General features: G+C 51.2%; 1 protein-coding gene across 4 annotated transcripts in view; it reads left to right on the top strand.

The window, feature by feature from the left end:
- The window catches only part of ASIC2 (acid sensing ion channel subunit 2), a 1,088,307-nt gene extending 1,078,225 nt beyond the window's left edge, over positions 1 to 10,082 (top strand). For 2 of the 4 annotated variants that reach the window (XM_037809350.1, XM_037809349.1), the window contains exons 6-10: positions 679 to 832; positions 2,953 to 3,044; positions 6,891 to 6,970; positions 8,069 to 8,137; positions 9,374 to 10,082. In XM_037809350.1, the coding sequence (XP_037665278.1) occupies positions 679 to 832; positions 2,953 to 3,044; positions 6,891 to 6,970; positions 8,069 to 8,137; positions 9,374 to 9,475 (497 nt within the window). In that variant the 3' untranslated portion in view covers positions 9,476 to 10,082. Of the gene's footprint in view, positions 1 to 678; positions 833 to 2,952; positions 3,045 to 6,890; positions 6,971 to 8,068; positions 8,138 to 9,373 lie in introns of those variants that run through there. The other 2 variants (XM_037809351.1, XM_037809352.1) reach the window with 2 other exon arrangements.
- The last annotated feature ends 9,022 nt before the right edge of the window (positions 10,083 to 19,104 follow it).

Genomic DNA, 19,104 nt, shown 5'->3' with positions numbered 1-19,104 from the left:
AAGGCTCAGTCTCTCTGGAGTAGAGACTCAACAAAACCCGAGGGTAGCCGAAAGCACTGAGATGATTAGAGGAAAGAGGGAGGGGGTGAGGGAGGAAAACGATGTCTCTAACCACCTCATCCTAGTTGGAAGAAGAGAGGAGAAGGAAGGAAGTTTCCAGATGGGGGAAGGTTGCCTCCAGGGAAAGAAATTGGGAACCTTTGCCAATGTTCTAACCCAATGGGGCAGGGAAGATGATCATTGACTACATGGGAGCCTCACAGGGAATACCAGGGAGCCCTAGATTTGGAGCAAAATACTCTCCCACACTTGTATCTGATGGGTGGCCCTCTTTGTAGATGAGGACACTGAGGTTCAGGGAGAAAAGAAGGCCCTGGGAAGTTGACAGGGGAAGGACTCCTTGGAGCCCATTCTCCAAAAGTGGTGCCTTTTCAATAACTTTAAAGGGGGACAAGGCAGTAACGGAGGCAGACCCAAGAGTAACAGAAAGACTGGGCACTTTCTAATGAGCTCAGACCCTCATCAACCAGCAGCAAAAGCCCAGCTCCCCTCCCCTCCCGAGTGCCCCACCCCTCGCTTACCTTGGACCAGTGCCCTCTGCCGGCTCCCTCCCCTGCTGCTGAGCCCAGAGATCCCAGTTCACACACCCCCTAAGCCCTGCCTCCCTCTCCCCTCCAGGTCTGCTGGCTGAAAAGGACAGTAACTACTGTCTCTGCAGGACGCCCTGCAACCTGACCCGCTACAACAAAGAGCTCTCCATGGTGAAGATCCCTAGCAAGACATCAGCCAAGTATCTGGAGAAGAAATTTAACAAATCAGAAAAATATATTTCGTAAGCTGAGTGGGCATGGTGGGCAGGGGGAGGGGGAAAATGGATTAGAGACCCCTGGACCATGGCAGAGAAAGGAGGGTATGGATGAGGATGGGTTGGGGGCAAGCGAGGAGGATGACAAAGGTAAGCCTTGGTTCAATTCAGCAGACGTTAACTGAGCACCTGCTGTGTGCCAAGCTCTGTGCTGAGCACTCAGAATATAAAGACAAAAATGAAGAAGACACAGCCCCTGCCTTTAAGGAGCTTCCAGTCTTAGGAGGAGATAAGTGCACAATGAGCACTATACAGGGTGCTGTGGGCGATAACAGAGCTATGCGGACAGTATGAGAGTGATGGGTTGGGTGCAGGTTGCATCGGGGTGAGTCAGGGAAAGCTCCAGAAAAAATTTTAAAGGATTTATAGGAGTTTTTCAGGCAGACCTTACATATTCTGTTCCCTCTGCCTGGAATACTTTTCCTTACATGCTTCACCTAACTGGTTCCTCGTTGCTCATATCTCTGCTAAAATGTCATCTCCTCAGAGAGCTGCATTATGTTCCCTCCTGTTATTTTCTCTCAAAGTACTCCAGTGTTTTCCTTTATAACAGCAACCACCATGTGCAATTATATGATGCTCATGTGTGTGTGTGTGTGTGTGTGTGTGTGTGAGAGAGAGAGAGAGAGAGAGGAGGGGGGTGGGTTATTAACTGCCTATCCTACTAGACTGGAAGCTCCCTAAGGGCAGGAACCTTTCTTTCTTTGCTCTCTGCTGAGTCTACCAAATACTAGCTGAGTGTCTGGAATAGAGTTGGTGCCCAAAAAATATGTTTTGACAGAGTAAATGAAAGACATGGGAGAAGGGGGTGTCCCAGGTGTGTTGGAGTGAATCAGCACCGGGCAAGTGAGGAAACCACAAAGGGGGAAAGCAAGGGGACAAGGTTGACTGAAGTCTGAGAAGAGGGTCTTGTAGGCTCAGCTGGGTGGAGGTGAGGAGACAGGTGCAGGGAGTGGACTTTATCCCGAGAAAATGACAAGCTGCTGAAGAGCTTTCACAGGCAAGTGACAGGCTCACGTTTGCATTTTAGACCAATGTTCTCCAATAGAACCTTCTGCGATGATGGAAATGTTCTGTATCTGCACCGTCTAATATGATAGCCACTACACACGTGTGACTACTGAGCACTTGAAATGTAACTAGTGTGACCGAGGGACTGAGTTTTAATTTGCATTAAGTTGGCAGCTTTAGGAAGCGCCTTCAGGCAGCGGTGTGGAGGGTGGATGGAAAGCCAGATATGGGGAAAAAGGGACCTGTTAGGAGGCAGTGGCAATAAACCAGGCAAGGGATGGTGATGGTTTGAATGGTGCCTCAGTGAGCTCTGGGTGGAGAGAGGAGGGTTTGCTCCCTCCCGTCCCTCCTGCCAACACACACACCAAACCCTAGCCTGGGGCAGCTTTTGCTCAGTGGGTTGAGACCAAGGGGACTTGGGAGCTTTGTGGGGAGCATGGAAGGAAGTGGGGCCTGCTGCTTAGCAAACATCCTGCAGGCAGTAACGACTTTTATTGCCAAGATGTGTCTCATGAGCACACCTGCCTACAGGAGCAAAAGGCAGCTGTGGTGCTTTTGCCAGAAAACCTCCCAGCTAATTATGGGTTTGCTCCCTAAAAACCCTCCCTGATTCAGGCAACTGACTTGGCAATGCCAGAGCAGGGCCTCCCACCAGGAAAAACTTGTTACAGATCCCAGTCAGAATTTGGGGGGTGGGAGGCTCTCCAGAGCGGTCAGGACAGCTCGGGGTGTCAGGTAGGGCAGGCAAGCCTGGTCAGATGACTGAGCTCACCTTCATGCGAAGGAGACCTGGAGGCCACACAGGACTCCCGGGAAGGATGAGTAGAAATAGGGGAAGAGAAAGAAAGGGAAAGGGGACCAGGCTATATGTATCTTCAGTCCTGGAAAGGGCACTGGGCTGGGAGTCAGGGCTCGTGGTTTCCAGCCCCAGCTCTGCCATGAACCAGCTCTGACTTCGAGTCCATCATTTCCTTACACCTCAGTTTCCTTATCTGATCATGGGAAAGCTGTACTGGAAGATCCCTACAGATTCTGATGGTTCTAACGAGTTATTGTACTGAATGTTCCCTCTGCAGAGAGAACATCCTTGTTCTGGATATATTTTTTGAAGCTCTCAATTACGAGACAATTGAGCAGAAGAAGGCGTATGAAGTTGCCGCCTTACTTGGTAAACCAGAGTGTCTATTGAAGAAATTGCCGCATCTCACAGGGGGTGGGAAGAAGGGAGGCTGGGGGGGTGGGCAGCAAACAGACTGATAGATATATAAGCCTCCTGACAGGCCTAGCCTTGTAATTTACGAATTACTCCCTCCTTCCTTGCACTACTCTTATCCCAGATGGGGAAAAACACTAACCTAGCAGAGCAGAACAAGAATTTGGCCATAAGTCAGGAAACTTGGTTTCTCGGCCCCATCCTTTCCACAATCTAGGCCTCAGTTTGCCCATCTGTACAATAAGGGATGAGTGAAAAGATCTCTTGGGGCCCTTCCAGCGCTGCCCTCTTGGATTCCATAAGTCCTGGGGCCACGGGAAGGAAGGAGCTGTTTGATGCTGTGGATAGTGAACTGAGGGTGGTCAGCAGACCGAGACACAGGCCCCCGATGGAGCCCCCATCTGGCAAGCAGCATTGCTGCACCAAGGCTAGGATTCACCCCCTGAACTGAGAGTCCTTTGTCAAACACCAAAGAAGGGCTGCTCTTCCCCAGATGTCCACAAACCTCTGGTCTGTTTCCGAAGTGCCCAGGCTCCTGGGGGACCGCAGGCCAGACAGTGGGCACCAGCAGCACCAGCTGCACCCCTGCCCTTCCCCAGGGCTCGGGCTCATGTCAACCACCAGTTTGTGACCATTCCCATTTAGGACCAGGAAAAAGAGGGAGGAATGAGGGTGTCCATCTCAGAGGGCTTCAGAAGGCTTCTCCCCACGAGTCCCCACAGATTAAGAGCCCCACCCTGACCAGTGCCCTTCCTGCCACCCCACCCAAGTTCACATCAGCTCCCCTGGATAAAAAGAATGCAACCCAGTCCCAGTCTCACCCGGAACCCACAAGACCCCTGAGGGGGTTGCTGGGAGGGGTGCACAGTCCTGCTGGAGAGATCAGGTTGGCCTGATGGTCTGAGAACTTCTTGGTGGGTAGATCTGCCCCACTTGTACCCTGATGATGGCTGGGTGGGGTCCAACAACCACATACCCCAGCTAAACAAGCGGAGCTGGTGGGGCGGCGGGGGGGGCTCTTCCTGATGGGACTTGGTGCTGGGCTCAAAATGGCTTACTGGCCCTTCTCCCAACTCCCACTCATGCTCAAGAAAGGATATTATGCCTGTTCGCTATAGGAACAAATAGCTGTTGTCTCCAGGAGCTGAACAAGGTTAGCGAGGCATCTTGGAGGGGCAGGGGCCATTTACCAGGAGCTTTAGGGGAAAGACTGGGCTTTAACTACAAGGGTTGCTGCATACCTGCTGTGGGAATGTGGGCAAGTGGCTTCACCTCACTGAACCTTGGGTACCTCATCTGCAAAATGGGTTTAATAAAACACACTTTATGAATTTGCTGTGATAGTTAAATGGGATGATGCCTCTAGCCCAGAGAAGGTCTATAAACAGCAGCCTCGGGCATCTGGACTGTCACCGTGCGGGGACCCAGGGCTCACATACTGCTTCCAGGGACCACCTGAGCATGCCTGTGCCTCTCCCAGGAGGCTGGGGACTGGGCCACAGCTTGGTCCCAGCTGGATTAATGTGGTTGTTGCTCAGGGCTCGGAGGTCATGTGGCCAAAGGGACTGAGCCTTCTGCCCTGAGGTCATGCACAGGAGATGGAGCCCCCCACCCCAGCCTCCCACCTGTGCCTGTGGGCTCGGGCCTCTATTTCCTAGAGGACTCGGGAAGTGCCTCCTCCTCTCCCCTGCCCCAGCAAAGGTTCACAGTCACACACACACACACACGGAGAGCGAGGAGGGCTTGAGCTCTGAATCTGTCAAAAGGGATAGCTCGTCTCTGCATCAGATATGAGGATGAGCTTGTTCCCAGCATCTTGTTCCCACCCAGAATAGCCCGCTGAGAAAATAATGCTGCCATCTGTACCTCCTGTGATGAGAGTGTGCCGCTTGCAAACCCTCAGCCATCAGGCCCAATCAGGCCCTTCTCCCAAGGCCACCCAGCCCCACCCTTACCTCCCAGCAGGAACACACATGCACACTAAACATGCACCCAGGCTACATGCAGGCACGCCCACCCTCACCTGTACATAAATCCACTAAACCTGCAGGGACACGCACCCATGGTGATTCAGAGCCACACGCGCAATGCACAACAACATGGACCCACATGCACATGGCCCAGCAATGGAGACATGTATGTGCACGCAACAAAACTGTACAGACACACTGCACATCTGCACACTCAGATGCTCAGGACCTATACTTACCAAAACACACACCCACATACACAAACACATGCACCTACCGCTGCTCATACATGTCCTGCATACTCAGACACACTATATTCATCTCCACAAACCTACACACACACACATGCACACTTAGACACACTCTGTGTACCTAACCCAGACCCAGATGGTGTAAATAAAACTCCATGTAAATAAAACTCCACACATATCAATAGCCAGACACACAGCCTGCTTCTATACAAATACATGCACGTGCACATGGCATCCTGGCATATATCCCACAGAGACCACTACACATTCAGTATCAGAGCACACATGTGGAAACACACAGGCACCTTACATCTGACATAAACACGTATAAGTACACACTCCCCAACAAACCTCCAGAAAGGGCATTAGAGAGAGTAGGGAGGGAGGAAGGGGATGGGGGAGCAATTTGAGCCCAGTGCCAAACCCCATCAGGAAGAGCCCCTCCGCCATCTCCACTTGTTTACCTGGGTCTGTGGGTATTGGGCACCACCGGCCCTGGTCAGGGACAGAGTGGGGCAGCACTACACATCAGGAGGTTCTTGGACGAAGAGGTCAGCGTGGACTCTCCAGCAGGTCTCAGCACCCACTCAAAAGCCTCCCTGCCCAGACCAGAGGCTGAGCCAGAAGGGATGTCACAGGTCACCCTCTTTGATCCACCCCCCACCCACAACCACCACCATCACCCCAAATCTCCAAAGGCAAAGTTACTGAGCAGGTAGGAATCGTCAAAGCCATGCCTTCCAGACACAGGGCCTCAGAGCCCTCTGCTCTCCTGCACTGCCTCTGGGGCAAGGCAGCTTGAGTTTTGGGGGGATTAAGACTCCTCTGAGAGTCTCCTAATAGCCAGGGACTCTCTCCCTACAAATGTCCAGGTGAACCCGCATAGCCTCTTGCCTTCAATTCAGGAGGTCTCCAACCATCTGAAGCCTTCCACAGACCTCTCAAGAGCGGTTCTCAAACTCTGGTGGGCCTGAGAACCACCTGGGCACTGAAAAATTCTGATTTCCCCAGAGATTCTGTTTCTTTAGGGTTAAGGTGGGTCCAGGCATCTACACTGATTAAAAGTCTCCCAGGGATCTGAAGACCAGTCTAGAAAACCTTTGGCCAAGGGTCTCAATATACATTGGATGAAGAAACTCTGCTCTAGAAAGAAACCAAATTGAAAACATACCTTTGGGCAGGGGAGATAAGGGAATGCCTCCTCTGACCTCATCCCAAGGGTGGGAGGTGCCTCCATGTGGCCCTGAAAGCCATGCAATGATCGGGTGGGAGTAGGAGAGTCCTCTGGGTCCCCTGCCCCCAAGACCCCCCCCCCCCCCAGGGCACCTGTGTCAGGGCTAGACTGTGCCCTCGACCCACTACTTCTTGTCCCTCTACTCCCAGCCTGGAGCCCGACCCAAAGCAAGAGCCCAACCAGTTGCTCTGAATGTCACTGAACACGCCGTTAGCCCCAGGACATGAGGTCCATCCCGAGCCCCACCCATCAGCAGTCGGATTAGTCCCATCCCCAACTGGGTGCTGAAAAACTGGGTGCTGTGTGAGTAAAACCAAACCTTTGGTCTTTCCCTCTCTCTCTCCAGGTGATATTGGAGGTCAGATGGGATTGTTTATTGGTGCTAGTATCCTTACAATACTAGAGCTCTTTGATTATATTTATGAGGTAAGGTTTGGGATTGCTCATGGGGAAATGACCGATTGGGGGTGCCTTCATCCTGCCCCGATGCTCAGAACCAAAGCAGGCAGGAGCAGCGGCCACAGCCTGCTTTCACCTTCCTGTCCACCGATAGCGTTTATCACCAGATCAGTGAGTCCGAGGTGGGTGGGTGGATGTAAGAGAAACGGAAGCTGTAGTCCTGTCCTCAGTGGGCCTGTCCACACTGGCAGGGAAGGAGGGAGAAGGAGGAGACAAAGCTCTGAACCCCTCCTGCAGCTAAGTGGGATGTGGCGGCTTCATACCCCGCACACATGCATCACATGCACACACCACATGCATGCTCATGCACACACACATACCATACACACACTACTCATATACACCATGTGCACACATGCACACACACACAGGCGTGCACACACACCAAGCACACACACTACAAACAAGCACCACTTGCGTGCACACACTCATGCCACCTGCACACACACACACACACATTGGCAGGCACACACCTGCCCTCTACATGGCCCTTCACCTGAGTAGTATCTTCCATGGCCCAGCCAGGCTTAGAGAAGGGGCATTTCCGGGCAATCCTCATCAGTCCTGAGCAAGAAGACAGCAAGGGCATGCTGGCCACTGCTGGCTGCTGACAGTCCGGGAAGATGTCCCCCTCAAGAGGGAGCTGGAACAAAGCCTCGGAAAGTTCCTCAGACAACAGACAGCAGCTTCTAGTTTTAAGAGTTCCTGGTGCTCAACAGCTTGTATCTTCCCCAGACCTGGGCTGGGAGTGAGCTGCTGAGGGTCAGGCCGGGCAGAGACCCCTGCAGGACTACGCCAACCAGTCAAAGACCAGTGCTGAGCCTCGAGGGCTAACCTGTCCCAGGAAACGCAAACCTATGGATGGGGTGGCCCAGGCTCTGTCCTGACCCGTGTTCCCTCCTGGCTGTGATTCCCAGCCAGGCGGGCTGTTGCTGCTGTTTGTCCAGCCCACAACCCGGTCAATCGCCGCCTCCGCAGTTCCCCAGCCAAGCCAGGTGGAAGGAGGGCCCTGTGCCTTTGCACCATTCTCCCTGCCTGACCCGCCCTGCCCTGCCTTTCTTGCAGCTGATCAAAGAGAAACTATTAGACCTGCTTGGCAAAGAAGAGGACGAAGGGAGCCATGATGAGAATGTGGTAAGAGCAGCTCATTGTGTTAATGGGTCTGGTCCCCCGGCAAGGTGAAACAAGGGTGGGAGAGTCGTGCCTTGCTGCAGAGCTTTCTGTGGCTTGCAACACCCAAGGACACTCTAACTGAGCCCTGAGCATCTCTCTGAGACTTACCCCAAAGCCTGTGGAAGCACCTCATACCAAGGAGATGTCTAAGGGTGGGTCCTGCCTGGCCCACGCCAGCTTCCCCAAGCCAGAGGGCTACTCCAGGAGAGGCTCTATGTAGGTCCACCCCCTCAGCCCCTCAGGGGTGGCAAAATGCAAGCAGGGATATTTTCAGTATCCATTCTCCTTCCAAACTAGTCCCCCTCCTAGGCTCAGCTCTTTGCAGACTGGTACAAGATATCTTGGGTTTCCCCACCCATCAGTGGGCCCTGGAGCAGCACCTCTGGCCTTGGGAGCATCATGCCAAATGAGTGGCCACTTTCTCCTTAAAGTCAACAAACCCTAAATTGATCTCCACCCCTGCCTTTCCCTACGCTCCCCTTTCAGTTGGAGTCTCTATCTCCTAGGCTCAAACTCTGCCTCTGATTCTCATTATAGCTTCACTGGGGGGCAAGGCGATGCAGGGGAGCTGGACTCAGCTGAACTCAGCTGTCCTGGCTCAAATCCCCAGCCCACCGCTTCCCAGCTGTGCAACTGGGAGCAGGTTATTTAACTTTTTGCAGATTAACTAAGACCCTGTGAAGCCCCCAGCACAGTGCCCGGCTTACAGCAAGCCCTCAACAATGGCAGCTCTTCTTCTCCAGCCACCTTCCCTCCTTCCTTCAAAATGTCTCAGAGCCACAGCCTCCCCTCCAACACCCCCAGCCCAATTCCTGGCACAGCCTCCTGGCTCATCTCCCCGCTCCCACCCCTCCTATCCTGAAGGAAGCCCACCAGCCTCAAGGCTCAAGACCACTCAGATGTAGGGCCGGGTGGTGCCTCGGGGGCCCCTGTAGGAGAGGGGTTCACAGCAGTGGCTAACCCCATCAGCGGTGGGCCCTCTCCCTGTCCTGGGGACACCCAGGTGGGTCACGGTGAGAATTCTGAAGACAGTCTCGTGTCCCAAGATGGCAAACTAGTGCCTGGGATGCTGGGACAGGAGCAGCAGTGCCCAGGAGAGCCTAAGGAGGGAGCCTGGCTTGTGGGTCCCAGGCTGGGCTGCTGGGGGCATTGCTGCGATGACGGAATGATAACCCCCAGGTCCCCTCTTCCCCGCAGAGCACTTGTGACACGATGCCAAACCACTCTGAAACCATCAGCCACACTGTGAACGTGCCCCTGCAGACAGCCTTGGGGACCTTGGAGGAGATTGCCTGCTGACACCCCTCGGACCACCCAGCACCTCCCAAACGGACCTCGAGGCCTAAGACCCAGGACAGGGGACGGCAAGCTCAGGTGGGATGGCCCCTGATGACGGCAAGAAGCAAGAGCCCCCTATGCACACGTAGCAAATTATCTGCCAAACCTCGCTAGAGCCACGTCTGCCATGATGCGTCCTCGGGGCCCACTGTGCGTCCTTCTTAGGAGAGATGAGTCACACTCTGGAACTGTCCGAGAACCAACCTGCCATCACATCTCACTGCCAGATGTATAAAGCACTTGCATGCTCAGACTCCTTACGGCGCCACCTCCACGTCTGTCTGTGTACATGACATTCCTCTCTGTGGTTTCCAGCTTTCACTCTGTGACCCGTGCAGTGGGACCAGATTCCAGCCCCAAAGTCACCATCAGGCCAAGCTGGAATCAAAACTGCACCAAGGAGGGAAGCCGCAGCTCTCTGTTACGTTTCTGTCCTAGTATCGTTTGTGAAGGTTCTTGACCAGGAGGGCATGGCCTTGCCATGGCCCTGCCCGCAAACCCTCTTTCCCCAAGCTGGCCCAGGGGGGCTTCTGCACTGCAGGGGCCAGCGCCACCCTCCCCCTGCCCCCCCCACCCCCACCCCAGCGCCGGTGACAGCGGCACAGTGGCCTGGGACTCACTCATCCAAGGCCCCCACTTCGTTCTTCTCTCCCTGTGACACAGCCTGTAAGGTCTGATTTTTTTTTTTTTTATTAGGGGGGCTTTTTTTGGTTTATCTGATGTAGAATATTTGTTTTATTATTTTTGGTTTTGATGTCCTGAGGTTTTGTTTCATTTTGCTTTTCCATTCTCTTTGGTGTTTATTTATTTGTGCTTCAAATCACAGTCATATTAAAAGCTGGTCTTGTGGAAACGGCTGAGTCCCTCCTGCCTTTTGTCCACACCCAGGGTTCTCCCTGAGCACTTCAGAGAGGGCCAGGCCTGCCAGGCCAAAAACTCCCATATATCTGTGAATCTAGATGAAACGGGTTTTATGGAAAAATAGTTAACTTTACAAAATGCGTGCACTCTATATTTTATTCTATTCTAAATGTTAAAAGATTGTTGGTCACAACCTGGTAAGTTGACTCACACCCACTAAGGGTCACAGCCCAGTTTGAATGACACCATCCCAGACCCTACCACGGGGCATGAAGAGGGGGAGGCAGAGAGTGCTGCCCAGACCTGAAAATCACAAAGTGGGAGTGCACGCCCTTCTGCTCTTGTGTCTTCTTTCCTGGCTCCTCCTGACCCCCTCAGTGAGTTCAGGCTGGCTGGGCACACACAGCCCTTCCATGCACAAGCCTTCCCCAACCCTCTCTCCACCCCATCTCCCTGCCCCACAAAGAGACCATGTCCCCTCCAGGGGGCTCCTCTGCACCCAGCCCCCTTTCCCCAGGACTCCTGAGAGGATGACCAGCTGGGAAGGAGCGTGGGAAGGCCCCCTGTTGAGGCGTGGGAGGGCCCCTTTGCTTGTCCTTGTGGCATCAAGCTAATTCCAGAGGGGCACATCCTCTAGCCTAAGCTTTTACTTCTCTCTGCCCCACCTGTCGCCACTTACCGTCTCTCCTCAATGCAGCCTGGGCCGAAGGCACTGTCCAAGCCAGGGCTCCAAGTTCTCGTCCTTGCTCTGCCACTGATTCCCCCCAACTCCACCCACTTCCTCACCTGTGAAATGGGAATGCAACATCATGGAGGCGATCACATGCAGCAGGGTGGGCAGCGAAACTCTGTGCACTGGCAAGGAGGCAGGTGACTACGGGGGCAGAGCCCAACGCCCATGGTCACGGTCACCCACCCCCTTCTCCCACCCCCTGGTTTCCGATGCCTCTGTCTGAGTTCCTGGGAGAAGTCGTGTCTCCCTGCTGAGAACAGGCCGTGGGCATATGCATCTTCTGCCCAGCGTCACAATCAGGAAGAGGGAATCACGTCCTGAAAGGTCACCGTTGTGCTGTACCGGCAGTCTCGTTGAGCAGGCGGCCATGTTCCAGCTTTCCAGCAACCCTGGTGGGCCCTGCTGACTGTACCCCAGGGGGTGCAGGGAATCTGGAGAGTTCCATCAGCAGTGCCTGAGGAACTCACAGGGGCTGCCCCTGGATGGCCACATGTGTACGCAGCTTTATACCGACCCCTGGGCCCTTGTGGCTCTGTGGCACTGTGCTCCATTGGTCAGTAGGATGGACCTCCTATGGTCTGGACATTTTTGCAAAAGGAAGCTGGGTGGCACAGAGCGCTTTGCAGGTCTGGGTTACAGGAATGCAGCAGCTGACCACAGTGCAGGAGTCCAGTGTTTTGAGGGTGTCAGAGCCGAGAGACTTGGGATCTGCAGGAAACCCCATTTCCCAGCCCTTCCCAAATAAATGGCTTAAATGCCAGAAGGTCCACACAGGTTCCTGAGCCCCAGGAATGACTGGAGTTCAGAAATCGTGGGACAAGGGGCAGTCGGGCTGTCGATGGGGGAAAGACACATGGATTAAGAAAAGTCTCAGTGGACCTGGACCCAGGGCAGCCACTCCCGAGCCAGAGCTCACGGGGGCAACCAGGTAACAGAGTGATGTGACTTCATCAGTCCTTTATCCCTGAATGTCCCCACCAGCAACTCACCATCTTTGCCCTTCTAACCGGATGAACAAATGCATGAGTATCTAATAAAGACTAGATACTTTCAGCCTTTTGCTCACTTGATCCTCACAACAATTCTAAGGGGCTTTCATTATGCCCATTTTACAGATGGACAAACTAAGGTCAGCAAAACCAAATCACTTACCCTAGCTCAGGCAGCTGGGGATAGGCAGAGCCAAGACTTGAACTCAGCTGTCTGACCACTACCCCCGTTCTTCCCACTATGCCAAAGTACCTCTTATTACGCCAGGCTGCTTTAGGGCACATGATGATTCTTTTCCCTCCTGAAGAGGACCTCAGACACCAACATTCAAGGGCCACAACTCCTGAGTACTGTTTGGCACCTCAGTCCTGCACCCAGGCAGAGTCCTGCCAGGTGGAGCGTGCTGGAGCTCACCTGCCCAAACCACGCACACGAGCAAAAGGTATTTCCGCAGCATGACAAATGAAAAGAGCACTGCAGCAGGAGGCAGGAGCCCTGGCCCCATGGCCTTCTTTTCTTGGTGGTTGTGTAACAGTGGATGAGACCCTGCACTGGGCCTCGGTTCCCTCAATTTTAGGATGAAGATAGGACCCTACCTGTGGGAAGGGAAGATGCAGGACTAGATGAGGCCCTTTCGGACTCAAAGTGCTGGGGAGGTGCTACTTCCCTGCCCTGTGGGACAAGTCAGGTCGGTCACCTTCCTGCACAAGTGGTGGCCGGAGACAGCAGTAATGGGGCCCCCAGAAAGCGCTGCAACCCAGCACTCCCACAATCCCTCCTCCCCAGCATTCTCTCGGCCGGGTCATCCCAGGCTGTTGCAAAGCTGGGTTTTCATTCTTAGAAGCAGAGTGCAAAGAGCCCTGCATTCATTTGCTTAAAAAAATTGCCACAAATTTAGCAGCTTAAAACTACGAAAATATATTTCTTACAGTTCTGGAGGTCAGAAGTCCACCAAGGGTCTCACTGGACAAAAACCAAGGTGTTGCCAGGGCTGCGTTCCTTTCTGGAGGCTCAGGAGAGAATCTGCTTCCTTGCCTTTTCCAGCTTCTCAAGGCTGCCTGCTTTCCTTGGCTCAGGGCCCCCTTCCTCTGTCTGCAAAGCCAGATACAGTGGGTCTAGTCCTGCTTATGTCACATCTCTCCAAGCTTCCTCTATAGTCACATCTCTCTCTCTCAGACTCTTCTGCCTCTTTTTTGCATTTGTAGGGGCCCTTGGGAATAGATTAGGCCCACCCAATAATCCAGAACACTCTCCCTATCTCGAGGTTGTTAACTTGATGACATCTGCAAAGTCCCTTTTGCCATGGAAGGTAATATTTTCAGTTTCCAGGGATTAAGAAGTGGGCATTTTGGGTACCACTATCCTGCCCACCAGGGGCCCTTTGATCAGATGGCCCAACCCCCTCCTTTGCCAGATGAGCAGACCCAGGAGGGGACCAGAGGGATTGTCTAGAGGGACACAGTGATTAGCAGAAGTGATCAAGCTGTACCGCAGACCCCCGGCCCACCATCCACTGGTAGCCCCGCCATGCTGACTCACTAAATGCAAGAAGGAGTAAGAGTAACCCCTTTTCCAGGCTTTGCCAGGATGTTGAAGTCCCTCTCCTGAGACAAACCAACATCTCTGTGCATCGGGTTAGAAAATGTCATGTTGGTGCCTGGACTGCTGGAACAGGGCGCCCATGGGTGTCCTCCAGCAGCTCACGCAAGGGACGGAAACCCAATGAAACATCTGCTCAGTTAGTCGGGACACTATTTGATGCTTCTGCCTTGTTCCAGCTTAACAGTTTCAGGATTTTAAAAAAGTCTATCATTTAAGATGCAATTTGAACTGCTTCATTGGATTTCTGGCTTCTTTTTCAGAAAAAAAAAAAAAAAATAGATCAATTTGTGATGAAGCAAAGAATATTCTAAAGAATTTGGATTGCTTCTGGGCTCAATTAGGTATGTGCTCCTTCTTATTTGGAGATGCTGGTTTTGTTCAGCTTGAACCAGGTCTACATACTTAAACTAAAGAAAAGAGAGTGAATTCAAGAGAATAATCAGTAACCAGCTACTGACTATTAACTGGTTGTTGACAAAAGACAGTTTTATGTCCGACTTCTGGTGAGCAGTGGGGTTTTCAAAATTGTTATCATTTCAAACAAGTAGATGTGTGCAGTCATTTTCTCACGGACAGGTATGGTGGACAGGGGAGGTTCAGGGATGGGCCATGTTTTCAGAAGTGACCAAAATGATGACAAAAAGGCCAGGAGTTTGGAATGTTCACAAGTCCAGATGACAAGATTGAATTCTCAGTGACTTCAGAGGGTCAGAAAATAAATGAATGAATGAATGAATGAATGCTATAATAATAACACTATAGCATGTGACCTCAGAAGCAGTGAGGTTTGCTACAGTCGGAAAGAGTAAAAGGAGTGAACATTTCCATGAGTAGCTGTGCCAGGCACTGGGCTGGCTGCTTGCATGATTTTGCTTTGTTGTTCTTGGCAGAGAGGCCGGAGTTATTTTATTTTCCTTTTTCCAGCTGGTCTCTGGAAAGAGGTTCTTGGTGCACTGGGACTAAGGAAGCCAGAGGCAGTTCCCACCCTACAGCTGCAACCTTGGTGGATCATAGTTTTCCCCAGATAAAGCTCAGCTCATCCCACCCGGGCCCAGACACCCAAGGAGAAGCTGGTTCTGTCTTCCTCCACAAGCCCAGAGATTTCAGTTCGATTTTGAGAACCAAACTCAGAGGCCACAGTGTAGGAGCTCCCCCTTTACAAAGAGGAAACGGAGATCAGAGAGGGCGAGGAATTTGCTTCTGCTGGGGAGAGAGGGGTATGCAGCCAGCCCCAAGGAGACAGATCCGCACAGCCGGGTGAGACGCTCCCCTGCACAGATCACATTTTCTGGCATGGTTGGAGGCGTGCAGAGGAACAAGGAAGGGAAAGGTGCATGAAGGCAGGTTCACCATTCAGTCACCTCCTATTCATTGACAGCCTGTTACATGCTGGGCACTTGCCCTCAAGGAATTTATCATCTGAGCAAGGAGAAATATGAATGAGAGTTTTCCATTTGAAAGGCAGAGAGCAGCCTAAGCAAAGGCTGGTGAGACAGACAAGGCACAGTTTAAATGACTGCGTATAGGTCCAGAGGGCCCTGGCAAAGGAGTGAAAAGGAAAAGTGTCTGAAATGACCAGGGGAGGTAGGCAGATGCCAAAGGATAAAGGGCCTGGTGACCCGGCTAAGGGGGATGTTGTGCCGAGAGCCCTTTAAACTCCTTCCCCTCTTTCCCAGATGTCAATGTAGTCATCTCCCAAAACAGGGGCACATTTATTCAGTGGAGGGCTTTCTCTCCACTCATTTGAGATTTTAAGCATCTTAGCACATAGAGTCTTTTTGTGCATGTATTTGCTGGTGAATTCCTAAGTCTAGTAGATTGAGCATGTTTTGGGCCCTAGGTCCCTGGGGACCACAAAACAGGGAGCATGAACAAATCCAGCCTGAGGACAAGTGGGAGAAGAGAGCCTTTTCTAATTAATTAAATGTTACATCCGATGAAATTAATATTCACTTCCTTTTCAAGAACAAAGCAATAGGTTGGCAAGGGCTCCAGGCATAGAGTCAAAAAGCTGAATTTCTAACCTGATTCTGCTGTAAACTGGACCCATGATCTTGGACAGCTCGTTTCACTTCTTGGGCCTCAGTTTCCTCCTCTAAAAAAGAGGAGAGAGGTGGAATGGCACTTCTTTGGTGCTTCCAACTCTTAACAGACCATGAGTCTAAGCCAAGAACGGATGTCAGGCCTCTAAGTAAATTAAATATTTTCTTGGTACCCACCGAGCTCAGAGACTCAATTTTCCTATCTGTAAAATGGAGATGATGCCTTTTCGAGGTCATTATGAGGATTAAATGAGCACAGATGTGCAAAAGCACTTTCTGTCTTTTCTTTTTTTCTTCCCCTAAAGCATTGATTCTGCATCTTGTTTGGATCAATGACTTCCTTGAAAATAAGGCAAAAGCTATGAACTCTCTCCCCAGAAAAAAAAAAAAAATGCACATGGGCATGCATACATGGAAAACTTTGCCTATAATTCCATGGGGGCAATGAGAGCCCAAATCCCATGTGTGATCCTTTAGGGATCCCCTGGGCCTAGGCAAAGTCCCCCCTGGTTTATAAAGTGCTAAACCAACCTCCAAAAGACCACCACAGTTCCACAAATTGCAACCAAGATTTCTTCTCAAATGAGATAATGATGGTCATATTTCAATTTGTAGGAGAAAAAAAAAGGAATAGATAGAATTTGATCAATTTCAAGTTTTTTTGTCCTATAATTATTTTAAATTTTTAGCACCTGCTGCCACTTGTCTGCTAGTGCATCCGCACAGATGGCAAAATGAATGAATGAGCAGAAAGTGAATATGAACAGAAAAACTTGGAAATGTGATTTCATAAAATTATTTTACGTATGTGGAGATTTTGAGGGATGAGCAGACCCGCATACATATAAGGTAACCATAGCATTTGCTCTGCAAATATCCCCGTGTCCTGGTTTTTAAGGAACGTGACTTCTGTGTCCATTGCATCAGGAATTGCCTGTTCTCCAGCGGCCACTGCCCCAAACACACACCACATTAGTTTCTCATTAGTTTCTAGGCAGGGTTCAAATGGTGTTTTTTGTTTTGTTTTGTTTTTTAAAACCCTCTGATAAAGACTGCGGGTGACGCTTTGGGTGGGGGATTCGCGCCTCTTAGAAGCTACTTTCTAAACGATGCCTCTGAAGGAAGCAGCTTGTTTGGCTGACTTCTCACTGTTACAGGTCATTTGTCTTTGGCATAACTCACAATTTTGTGGCTTTTTTCAAAAGGAATTATATCCAAGTCAAAATAAGTCCCATACAAAGTGATTGGTGGGACCAAAGCATACCCAGCCTCACCGACCTTAGAGGGAAAAGGGGTCAAGAATGAGCTGGAGCAAAGGAGAGGCTAGGCCTCCCTATAATTGTGCCTAAGAGCCTCCTCCCGAATGCCTCTTTGTTGCTCAGATGTGGCCCTCTCTCTCTGGCTAAGCCAACTTGAAAGGTGAAATCACTGCCCTCCCCCCTGCATGGGATCAGACACCCAGGGGAGTGAATCTCCCTGGCAACGTGGAATATGACTCCCGGGGAGGAATGTAGACCTGGCATCGTGGGACGGAGAACATCTTCTTGACCAAAAGGGGGATGGGAAAGGAAATGAAATAAGCTTCAGTGGCAGAGAGATTCCAAAAGGAGCCGAGAGGTCACTCTGGTGGGCACTCTTATGCACACTTTAGACAACCCTTTTTAGGTTCTAAAGAATTGGGGTAGCTGGTGGTGGAGACCTGAAACTATCAAACTACAACCCAGAACCCATGAATCTCGAAGACAGTTGTATAAAAATGTAGCTTATGAGGGGTGACAATGGGATTGGGAAAGCCATAAGGACCACACTCCACTTTGTCTAGTTTATGGATGGATGAGTAGAAAAATAGGGGAAGGAAACAAACAGACAAAGGTACCCAGTGTTCTTTTTTACTTCAATTGCTCTTTTTCACTTTAATTATTATTCTTATTATTTTTGTGTGTGTGCTAATGAAGGTGTCAGGGATTGATTTGGGTGATGAATGTACCACTATGTAATGGTACTGTAAACAATCGAAAGTACGATTTGTTTTGTATGACTGCGTGGTATGTGAATATATCTCAATAAAATGAAGATTTAAAAAAAAAAAAAAAAAAAAAAAAAAAGAATGAGCTGGAAGAAGATTCCCAGCATCAGGCTGGGATCTCTGCCCTGACTCGATCACTCCACTGGCATATTCCACGTGCTCAGTGTGTGCCAGGCATGGTGCCAGGTACTGGGGATTCATATACCAAGAAGACACAATCTCCATCGTCAATAGGTGCACGGTCTAGATGGAGAAGAGACATGCACACAAACACCTAGAGCAGCAACAGCTATAATGAGGTGCAAAGGCCCTGTGGTGGAAACAGCTTGTTGTATTCAAAGGACAGAGTTTATTAGCTGGAGTATAATGAAAGCAGGAAAGAATGGTTGTGACAGTCAAAAGCAGGAAGCAGCATGCTACTCTCAGGGAACTAATTGCCAGGGATTCAAACCAGCTAGAATGAAAGGTTTCTGAACTGTCGAGAGATGAACCCATAGAGATCAGCTGAGCCTGGATCATGAACGACCCTGTTTCCCAAGCCAAGGAACTTGGACTTGAACCTGAAGGCGAGAAACGCCCTTGGGGCCAGGATGCAATGGAGTTACAAGGTAGAAAGCTCACTCTGAGGGAGGAGGTCGGACAACAAGGAACAAGACAGGGACACCCTTAGGAGGCCATTACAATCGTCTCAGAGAAATGACAAAGGCAGCCTGGTTCCTCTAACCAACCTGAGTACTTCATGTAGAATTGGGCTCTGAGCCTAAAGCTCCTCTGGCTTCCACTTCCAGGTGGACAGATGTACTCTTTAACCCTCACCCACAGCTGAGACCTCCCCGGCTCTGCCCAGGCACTCTCCCCTGGAAACCCCTTCTCTGCCTCCATCTGCTCCTGGTCAACCACCCAGCCCTAAGGAAGCCGGCTTCCAGGATCCCTTGTCCAGGCCTGAAACTTCCCTCTACCACCAGCCACAACTCCAGGGTTCCTGAGGCTGAACTGCCAGCCCAGAGCCTCCAAGTTCTTTTAGAAGCTCTCCCTTCAGCTCCAATAACCTCACTCCACCTACTCCTGGGCTCCTGTCCCAGACAAGCTGAATGGGACCCAGCGGAGCAATCAGGCGATGCAGGCAACAGAAACCTGAAGTGAAGCCACAGTGGTGGGCACAAATCATCCAAAGCTGGGTGGGTCTTGTGTGTCTGACCACGTGATGGGGAGAGGAGACTGCAAGTGACAGAGCAACAACCCCCCAGCAAAGGACAGTGGCTAAGAACACACCATGGGGTCACCTGGTTCACATCTAACTTCTCAGAGTCTCCGTTTCCTTATCTATAGATTGGGA

This window comes from Choloepus didactylus, chromosome 18 (genome assembly GCF_015220235.1).
Source record: "Choloepus didactylus isolate mChoDid1 chromosome 18, mChoDid1.pri, whole genome shotgun sequence".
Lineage (NCBI taxonomy): Eukaryota > Metazoa > Chordata > Mammalia > Pilosa > Megalonychidae > Choloepus > Choloepus didactylus.
Note: the sequence above shows the minus strand (reverse complement) of the source record. Positions and strands in the feature narration are given on the sequence as shown.